General features: G+C 55.0%; 2 protein-coding genes across 2 annotated transcripts; both read right to left on the bottom strand.

The window, feature by feature from the left end:
- Positions 1–577: 577 nt before the first annotated feature.
- Positions 578–2,658, bottom strand: hyal6 (hyaluronoglucosaminidase 6). Its single transcript, XM_037253942.1, has 3 exons — positions 1,713–2,658; positions 1,490–1,579; positions 578–1,414 (listed from the first exon to the last, which is right to left on the bottom strand). Exons 1-3 carry the CDS (start codon positions 2,625–2,627, stop codon positions 1,013–1,015), a joined length of 1,407 nt encoding a protein of 468 aa, XP_037109837.1. The 5' UTR covers positions 2,628–2,658; the 3' UTR covers positions 578–1,012.
- Positions 2,659–5,763: 3,105 nt separating this feature from the next.
- iqub (IQ motif and ubiquitin domain containing) lies at positions 5,764–9,652 on the bottom strand. The gene is made up of 11 exons (XM_037253848.1): positions 8,702–9,652; positions 8,443–8,592; positions 8,179–8,363; positions 7,931–8,086; positions 7,615–7,825; positions 7,375–7,551; positions 7,140–7,310; positions 6,895–7,071; positions 6,584–6,832; positions 6,316–6,501; positions 5,764–6,217 (listed from the first exon to the last, which is right to left on the bottom strand). Exons 1-11 carry the CDS (start codon positions 9,345–9,347, stop codon positions 6,063–6,065), a joined length of 2,463 nt encoding a protein of 820 aa, XP_037109743.1. The 5' UTR covers positions 9,348–9,652; the 3' UTR covers positions 5,764–6,062.
- Between the last annotated feature and the right edge of the window lie 68 nt (positions 9,653–9,720).

Genomic DNA, 9,720 nt, shown 5'->3' on the forward strand with positions numbered 1-9,720 from the left:
CATTTATAGCCGTGACATTTCGAGGGAAAAAAAATCTGACCTTCGACCTGAATTCATCAGTGTGATCAAATATATGTATGGAATCAGCGCACCCAAAAAAAACGTGGAAAAGTTGACTTGAATCTACCAAATGGTTGAGCCATTGGGTTCCAGATGGAACAGCAGTCGCCGTGGCGAGAAGCCGTTTTGATACAAACGGAGGCCGGGACGGCGGCCATGTTGTTCTTCTGGCTGAAACAGTCCGATTCCCAGGATTTATGTGCATGGGCCGATCATCCCTGCTGACTCGCTTCCACTATTATATGCAACTGAGCGCTATTCTGCTTTCTTGTCTTTCCAAGCCTTTCTTTTTGTTCTTTCTTTTTTGAAAGTGTGTGTTGCAGGCATACCGGCGACAAGATGAAGAACATCCAGTATGAACACACCGTGGACTTTTGCTTGCACCTGAGTTGACCTTTTGTTTTGGATTCTTCTCGCATTTGCCTTTGGGCCTTGAGATACAAGTTAACCACTTGCATCTCAAATTGTCTTTCCCCGTTGAAATGAATGCAATTGCCGCCAATGACTTTCTGCCCCCCAATGTTTTTTTAATGAGGAACAAATTCACATTCACTAAAACATACAGTCATGGCATCATCGATGTCGAATTGAAAGCGTCATTTCGATTGGCCGTCGTGCTGCTATGCCTGTCTTGGCCCACATGGGGGCCCTATCATAGTCAGTGCTGCTTATTGAGACATCCTGTTTGCGGCACGAATGAGTCGGTCTTCAGAGATGCTACCAGTTTAGCTAGATTGTCTGTCTGTCTACGTGTGCTGCTGCACTGTTTGCATTCAGTCCTTTGCACAAGCAGTTGCCTCAGCATTTTCAATTCCAACCTACTTTGCTAGCTGCGACGTCACATTTGGTTTCCCCTCCTCATCTGGCCCGTTTAATGGCACTCGAGAAAATTTGGGACTTTCCGCAGCGGCGTAAAGCGAGCCGACAGGAAGTGACTGGACGGAGCGCGCGTTTAGACAAAGAGACACTTGACGAGAAGACAGACGCCCAGCAGCGTCACCGTGCACAGGCAGGAGATGTGACGCCAGAGGAGCGAGAAGACCTGGGGAACCTCGCAGTGGACCCCCGTCCAGCCCTGGTAGCACTGGCAGCTGAACTTGTGCTTCATGTCCAGGACGTCCCGGCGGTGGAGGCGGCCAGCCACGTGGAAGCGGGGGCCCGCCGCCGCCCGCCGGCGGACGCTGAAGGATCGCGGGTCGAGGTGCAGGTAGGCGGCCCGAGTCAGGCTCTTGCGCACGCAGCGGCCGTTCTTCTTGCACAGCGCTTTGCTGCACAGCTTGGCGGCCGACGTGACGTTGACCACGTAGTGGCCCAGCGCCCCGTCGATGTACGTCTTGACCGTCACGCAGTTCCTCTGACAAAAGATGGGATGGTTATTTTCGGTACGAGTGAAAACATCGCTCCGGTGCCCCTCCGACACGGTGGTCACCTGCGATCTGGCGTACTCGGACGAACCCCAGAGGACGACCCCGGACGCCCCCAGGGCGGCGCTTTCGCCGATGGTGTGCACCAGGTCGCTCTGAGCGAGACGCAGAAAAGAACTGAGCCGGGCCGAGAGCGAGGCGACGGGCCGAGAGCGAGGCGACGGGCCGAGAGCGAGGCGACGGGCCGAGAGCGCGGCGACGGGTCGGAGCGCCGGCCGGCCGGCTTACCTCTGACAGAACGGCAAAGGTGTAGGCGTAGAAGGGTCTGGAGTAGACAAAGACGGGCAAGGTGACGTCAGGGCGCGCGATGGAGGCGATCCTCATGGCCTCCTTGACCCGGTAGTGGACGAACTTGACGGCGTCGGGCGAGGACTTGAGCTCGTAGTCCAGGTAGATGGACGGGTACAAGGCGCTGCTCTCCTTCCACAGCCACATCAGGTGGTCGTTGCGCACGTGCTCCACGTTGGGGCACTCGCCCGTGTAGCGCCGCGGCGGCCGCTGCTTGTAGCCGTAGTTGTAGCAGTCGGGGAACAGGTAGAAGCCCCACAAGCCGTGCGGGCGCCGAGCCTCGGCCAAGGCCAGCGTCCCGTTCATGAAGGCCCGCCCGGCCCTCTCGAAGCTCTCCTTGGCCTCCTTCTCCACTTTGCTCTCGGGCCAGTCGGGGTGGAGCCTCCGGATCTGCTCCTTGGACTTGTTGCGGTAGATGTCCTTGGCGCCCCAGTTGCGCACCCACTGGGGTCTCCAGTTCTCCCAGTCGATCACGCCCAGCCCTCGGAAGTCCTTGTGAGGGATCAGCTTGTCGATGTCGCCGCGGGCTTTGCTCAGATGTTTGGAGAGGCTCTGGTTCTGCGGGAGCCCGCCGTTGACGGCCAGCCCCGCGTTGGAGTAGTAGGGGTAGTAGCCCAGGTGGCTGTGGTAGAAGATGGTCACGTTGGGGCCGCTCAGGGTCTCGTTGACGTTGGCCACGATGTCGAAGACGCTCAGGTCCAGGTCCACCCGGAAGCGCAGGCGGCACGGCTCGGTGGGAGCGTTCCACACCACCACGAAGGGCCGGTGAGGGATGAGCGCGCCCGGCCGGCCTCTTGCCCGTCCCCCCGGCTCGCCCAGCAGCCAGCGCCAGACCCACAGGCCCCGTCCACGCATGTGCCCCCGACTGCGCGCCGTGCGGCAATTAGCGGGCCGGGCCCGAGGCGCCGCGGCTCCGACGGGGCGCATTAGGGGCTTGGTTGAGCGCGCACAATGGGATGGGATGGGGCGGGGGGGGGGGGGGATGGGGGGCCACCGTGAACGTGCCAAAGAATGCGCCCCACTTAGGCTGCGGCATGAGTGAAGCTCGCCCCGCTCGGGATGAAAAAGAACCTTTTTCATGGACTCGTAAATATTCAAACAAGAGACACCGAAGCTCGTGAGCTCCCGTGCGAGACTTGCTCGCGTGGGAGGCCCCGACGAGGCCTCGCGTCCCAGACGTGCCGGCGATTCCGACTTTGAGGAGCCGCTCGAGGATTTGAATGATTGCGGGAGGAAAGCAGAGCTGGCAAGGCAACATGAGGATTACTCACAGCGTTCCGTCATGTCGAGCAAAACCTCAGGAGGAGGAGGAGGTTTTGCTGGGCCCAGTGCGGCGAGTCCCGCCGACCGCCCGCCCGCAAAAACCCAAGTGCAAGACACGCCAGGCCAGACCACAAGAGATTGCAATGAAGCCACCCTGAGTTCACGTCGCGCTCCCTGACACCAAAGGCGAATTGGCAAGATTTGAATCGTCCGTCGCAGAGGATTTGGCCCCTGAGTCTCCTCGAAGACATTTGGGGCTGACTTGTTAGGCTGATATGAGCTCCCGACCAGCAGGTAGCGTCGGTCCAAATGGGAAAACTCGCGGGTACAATAGGTTTCTCGCTAAAAAAGCACTTGGTTTGGGACAAACAGGACTGGTGCTTTATAGATATTTTCAATTACTATTCCGATCATTCTTGGCAAAAAAAGAAATAAATTGGGGAGAAGAAATTGTATTGTTTTTTAACAGAACAAAATGAATTAGGACTTCTTGTCAAAAATGGATTGAAAATATATTATGACGGTGTCTATGTTGAACTTATTGCTTGGGAAAGTCGAGGCACTCGTAGCTGTAACTCGAGGCGCCACGGTATGTCTACATTGACCAGCAGCAACCGGCTTTTTTTTGGAGTGAGCGAATAAGGGCCACCCACCCCGACCAGACCCGATCCGATCCGGACCGGACCGGCAGATGCCGAATGCGCTTCCCGCCACCGAGCCGTCAATGTGGAACACATCAAATATTCTTTGGGCTGGCTGGAAGGTTCGTGTGCGCACGTGGTGGAAAATATGAAACGGCTACTAAATGTCAACATGAGGATTAGAAAGAAGGAGCATTGGGGAGTTCGTGGAATTCAAAAGGCATTCAAACAAACAAGTCTTTTTTTGTTTTTGTTTGAATGCCTTGAGTGAGGATTGTTCAAAGTGTAACGAGCACAGTGATGTGGATTATTGATGGCGTGGTTTTCAGTCAGCGTGCGGGTTTTTTGTTTTGTAATGATTTTTATTACGGCGCCTCTTAAACGGAACAAGCTGTGTTCTACATTTGGCAGCCTTGAAAATGTGCTGACTCAGACTTTCCTTTTGCGCTTGGATACGAGACGGACGCCAACGGTGGCAAAACAACGTTATCGCGTCATCGCGCCGTTAGCATGCGTGACGTGAGCAGCGTTAGCAGCGTTAGCAGCAGACGCCGCCGGGATGCAGACCCGACGTTTTAGTTTAAAAAAACAACAACTGGGCAGAATTCTCGATTAGAGCATCAAATGCTTTTCCAAGGGAATCGACATCGTGCCATCTCTGCTTTTTACTTTCCGTTGCACAAACACAAGATGAGAGGAGGTGATGAGTTCATGCAAAATTAGGAACGGACAATATTCAAATACCTTGAAATATAAACTGTATATACGTATTATGTGTGTGTATATATATATAGATACTATGTGTATATATATGTATATGAAGGAATGGGGTCGAAATACAAAAAGTCCTACCTAGCTACAAAAACAGATATGCTCATTGAACAAAGTACATAAGCGGACAAGTATAGTCACATATTAAATCAATAAAAGAAACATTTTAAGCATATAATTATACCTACACACCAAATCAATAAAGCAGACATAACTAGACATTTTTGATAGGTGGTAATGACAAAGGTTTTTATAACTTTATGATCTGATATATATTTCTGAGCACTTTGAAATAACAAATGTTTTTTGATATATTGCCTGAATAGCTTCATGACCCTTAAGGAACTGTTTAATGCATGCCTGATGATTCTCTAAATCACGGACACTGCCAAGTCGTCTAAAAATGTTCAGTACTTGATTTGTATCTTATGTTTTGACTAATGCTAGACGCCAGTTTTTCGATGACTACTGAACGTTCTGGACAGAGGGAAATATTTTGCCTAACAAAGAAAAGATATGGTTGGAAGCATGATTAAACTAAGAATATAATGACGTAAGCAAAGACATGGAGTATCAAAAGAACAAACTTTGCATAGTCAGGGAACATTAATAGATTAATGATGTCACAGCCAAAAAGCTCACATCATTTCGTACAAAATGACAAAATTGAAAGAATGAGGTGAGACAGTGTATGTGCAAAGATGGAGGAGAATGTTTACAGGAAGGGTCACTTTGGAGATAAAACCAGCAGGTGCCAGAGGGAGTCAGCAAGGACTCGGCCAAAGATGATCCCAAGGCCGAAAGACGGGATGGAAGACAACAGCCCCCACCCAAGGACTCGGCCAAAGATGATCGCCAGGCCGAAGCGGAGATGGAAGACAACAGCCCACACACACACACCGAATCGCCCATAATCAGCACCCACGTCCCAGGAATCAAATCTCCTGCGAACTTGCCCCACCCCAAAGACTCATCACCCATCAAAGTCGGCCCACACCGACCGGCATGTGCAATTGAATATAAGCTGACCAAAGAACCTTGAACGTTGCCTTTTCTGAATGGAGACTTTCTGCTCTTGAAAGGCCCAGCGCTGTATTGTACTTTCCTGAAAACAGAGCTTTCTTAACAAGAATTAGGATTGAACTCAACCAACCTGTGTAAGTCTAATTTCTGCTTCAGTGTCTTGGCATTTTCCTAAATCTGAGAAATCAAACAAGCATGCAGTGAGTAAATTGGATAACAGGTGATTGGCAATGGCTTTTGCCATGAGGCGCAGATAGCGCTCCCTAAATTGTGGACAAAATCCAACAATATATATATATATATATGTTTATATATGTATGCAAGTAGTCTCTCCATGTGAGCAAGCTTGTTTCTGAAATGAAATACTACCAGTCGGGTGTTTTTTTCATTCCCTCGACAGTCCACCCTCGAGAATATAAACAAAAATGCTGTGGCATACGTTTGACTTGTCCATAATTCATAAGTGGATTCCATTTTGGGAAAATGACGCCCATCATTTGCTTGTAAAATGAGTTGGTGCTGTCACGCGGCGCCCCCTGCGGGCGAAAAGGCTGCACGGCAGCGGCGAAGGCTGAAAAGCAGCGGCGCTTTTTCACTTCCTGAGGGCCCCGCGCTTCTGGGCGGCGGCAGCGGCGGCGGCGGCGGCTTTGGCCGAGTGGGCGACCATGGTGGGTATCTGGTTGTAGTGGCGGCGCGCCAACAGGTGTTTGTGCTCCACGCTGCGGACCACGGGCAACGTCGTTACACCTGCAGGAGAGTCTCGAGTTCAACTATTGCTCCCAGGAGGAGGGACGGACGGACAGTGTGCGAGCTGCAGCGTAGCGTAGCGCGTGCGTGCGTCGGACCTTGAGCAAGTCCTCCACCAGGAGGTGAGCGTCCGTCTCGTCTTTGCAGAGCAGGACGCAGTTCCAGGGGCTCCAGTCCTTCTGGCGGTCCCAGCGGACCAGGACCAAGCTGTTGAGGTCGCTGCAGCCGCTCAGGGCCGAGTGGGACCCCCAGATGACCTCCACCAGGTACTGGATGTCCTCCACCTGAAGGCCCGCACAAGCCAGCCTTAACACTGAACTCATTTGGGCTACAGAATCAATCCAAAGTTGTTCTTGCTTTGGCCACCTGCAGGATGAAAGGGATGATGTTGTCCTTGTTGAGCAGAAGCTCGGCGTCCCTCAGCCGCTTCAGCATGTACTTGTAGCAGGAGAAGTCGTCGCGGCTGCCGGCGATGTTCCTGAGCCGGGTGCAGTCCAGGCAGCGGCGGCTCAGGCGGGAGCGGGCGCAGGAGCGGAAGTGGGCCGAGCCCAGGTGGCGCTGGCAGCCGTGGCACAGGAACACGTCGTTCTTCAGCTGCGCCGCGCTCTGCGGCACCTGCACGACAGCGAGGAGGTCAAGCGCTGCCGGGTCGGGCTCTTGCTTTGTCGGGCTCTTACTTTGAGGTGCTTGGCCACCTCCGGGTTGAAACCCGGCGTGCGGATGAACTGCAGGAAGTACGTGCACAGCCTCTTGCGCAGCCCTTCCAGGTTGGCCTCCTTCACCTGCCGCCTCATCAGGTCCTCTTCCCTGCCGATCAGCTCCGCAATGTCTCGAGTCAGCGGGCACGGGTGCTCCTGCGCCCGCCCGCCCGCGTGGCAAACATCAGCCCTTGGACTTTGCTCCCGGTGGCCGGTGGCTTTACCTCCACAGTTTGCTTGAGGCAGAGGAGGATGTCCAGACGCTGCTCCGGGCTGACGGGCGACATGGCCACGCAGTCGTAGAGGTCGCCCAGTTCGCGGGCTCGGATGGTGTCGGGCGTGTCCATCTCGATCAGGCGGCCGTCCGCCGCCCGCCACCGGTGCGCCGTCGACGACTGCGGCCAATCGAGTTACTTTTGCAATTTCTTTCTTTTTCCGCGCTCCCGTTTGCATTCCGACCTTGTCCAGGAACTTCCTGACGCCTTTGTTGTAGTTGTTGCTCCTGATGGCGATGCCGTGGCGTCCGATGGTGGCTGATTACTGCGTCTCCTGCTCCAGGAGCGAGCCACAGGGCGGCTTTCCTCTCGGCCCCCCGCCAGCGTGGCGTTGATCTGACGCTCCTTGTCGCTCCGCACTCTGAGACGTGATGACGCCGACCTGACTACCTGCTCGTTATATAAGGCACAAAGGTGGACCTACTCTCCAGCGCGTTGTAGAGCAAGTTGAGGTCCTCCCTCTTCTGCGGTTGCATCCAGCGGCTGTGGCTGTCCTGAAGCTGCTCGGCCCGCTCCTCGTGCCTCCTGCGCTCCTGAAGGTCCAGCCAGGCCAGACGGCGGTCGCGCTGCCGCCGCAGCCGCTCCACCGCCCGGCAGCTCAGCCAGCGCCGGGTGTGCGCTTGCAGACGGATCACCTGCCGGGCGGCGGGGCACGCCAGAGGTGGCCGGCCGTCATCCTCAATAGCTGGGTTTTTTTTTTTTTTTTCGGGTGGCATTTTCCTCAGAGTGTTGTTACTCACAGCTTTGAGCCGGGTGTGGTGATACTCGTCGGCGGTGATGTAGTGGCCCGGGCTGAGCAGCCTGTCCTTCATGTTGGAGATGTAGCAGCCCACCCTGGTCATCTGCGTGGTGACGCTGGAGTCGCACTGCTGCGCCTGCAGCACCTGCTCGGCCGTCTGCGGCCGGCGCAGAGCCTCCGTGAGCGGCCTTTCTGGAGACGGGCGGGCGGGCGCCACCCGTCTTGTCCCGTCCCAGGCCGCTCCCTTACCTGCGCGTCTCGGCTGACGACGTCCACGCCTCGGCCGGGCCGGGCCCTGCGCGGGGTCTGGGAGGCGGCGTGGTGGTACTCGGTGCCGGTCAGCTTGTGCCTGTAGCCGCCCAGGAAGGCCTTCTGCGGGGCGGGGGGAGGCCCGCCGCCGCCGCCCCCCGACACGTCGGTCGGCGCGTTGTCGTCTGGGACGGGACACGCAAGGAGGAAGGACCTTCAACTGTGTGCCGACTTCCCAATTGAGCAGCCGCAAGGTTCTCTTACCGCTTATCAGGCTGACATTGATGACGTCGGGATTGTCGTCCTGCTCCGAATCGGCACGGGCGCCCGGCGGCTCTGACGACGTGGTCGTCCCCGCAGCGACGGCACCGTGCGGCTCGGAACTGGGAGATTCCGAGAGGCGCCGCTCTTGCCCTGAGATGCAAGCGCACGGGTTTGTCATCGGTCACGCGCCCGCCCGCCCGCCCGCCGAACCTTTCCCAAGTCCCCATGATGCCTCGAACTGCTGCGGTGTCCTCCTCACCTCCATCTGAGGTCTTTACTGCTGCAGCCGCCTGATCCTCTTCCATACGTGGTTCTGCTTGGTCCTCTGAGGAGAAAATCTCATCCTCGTTCCCTGGTTCTCCTTGGTCCGCTAAGGTTTTGACTTGTGACGAGGGCTCATTCCCTTGTTCCACTTTGCTCCGTGGTTCCCTTTGGTCCTCAGATGTGCTTGCTCCTGGCAAGGTTTCGTTCTCGACCCCTGGTTGTCCTTGGTCTTCCTCCGGTAAGGTCCCCTTTGCTCGTTCCTCCTCATTCACTGCTTCTCCTTGCTCCTCAGTGGCGCTTACTCTTGGTAAGGACTCCTCCTCATTGACTGGTTCTTCTTGGCGGTCAAAGGTGCTCACTCCTGGTATGGGTTCCTCATTGACTGGTTCTCCTTGGTCCTCAGAGGTGCTTACCCCTGGTAAGGGCTCCTCCTCATTTACCGGTTCTCCTGGCTCCTCAAAGGTGCTTACTCCTGGTAAGGACTCCTCCTCGTTTGCCGGTTCTCCTTGGTCCTCTGACTCTTGCAATGCTTCATCCTTACGCTCCTCGCCTGCTTGTCCCTGGTTCTCCTCGCCTTGTGGTTCACCTTGGTTCTCTTGTGATTCTGGAGGAATGATGGTGTCCACCTCCTCGTCTGACATTTTGTTTGAACTTTTGCAGTCAGTCACGACTTAGCGAGCTGTCGACTTCGAGCAGTGGCATTCGACACCACGCCACGCGACGTTTGCGTTTACACGTTGCCATAGTAATGACGTGGCAAGACTCCCGCCCCCTCTTCTTTATTAGCTCGTTGCCAAGGTCGCAACAAAACGTGACGTAGTTTGTGGTGTCAGGTTTGATGACGAATTAGGAAAGCCAATCAGAAATGAAATGGGATCCAATCCATTTTCAATGAATTAAATGCAATGTATGATTTCAAAGGAGGTGGGTGATAGTTCATGATCGCTCCAGAAACAATGCGAAGAATAAAAATGACACCTTTGACAATTGGCCATACAATTTGTTTCATTTGAT

This window comes from Syngnathus acus, chromosome 6 (assembly GCF_901709675.1).
Source record: "Syngnathus acus chromosome 6, fSynAcu1.2, whole genome shotgun sequence".
In the NCBI taxonomy this organism is placed as follows: Eukaryota; Metazoa; Chordata; class Actinopteri; order Syngnathiformes; family Syngnathidae; genus Syngnathus; species Syngnathus acus.

Bases quoted from the DNA above. Each gene is read 5' to 3' on its own strand.
- hyal6 (XM_037253942.1), bottom strand. From the start codon at position 2,627: ATGCGTGGACGGGGCCTGTGGGTCTGGCGCTGGCTGCTGGGCGAGCCG. The intron at 1,580-1,712 runs GTAAGCCGGCCG...CGTCTCGCTCAG, and splicing joins CCTTTGCCGTTCTGTCAGAG to AGCGACCTGGTGCACACCAT. The intron at 1,415-1,489 runs GTGACCACCGTG...ATCTTTTGTCAG, and splicing joins CCGAGTACGCCAGATCGCAG to AGGAACTGCGTGACGGTCAA.
- iqub (XM_037253848.1), bottom strand. From the start codon at position 9,347: ATGTCAGACGAGGAGGTGGACACCATCATTCCTCCAGAATCACAAGAG. The intron at 7,826-7,930 runs GTGAGTAACAAC...GCCGCCCGGCAG, and splicing joins ACCACACCCGGCTCAAAGCT to GTGATCCGTCTGCAAGCGCA. The intron at 6,502-6,583 runs GTGGCCAAAGCA...GCGGGCCTTCAG, and splicing joins TCATCCCTTTCATCCTGCAG to GTGGAGGACATCCAGTACCT.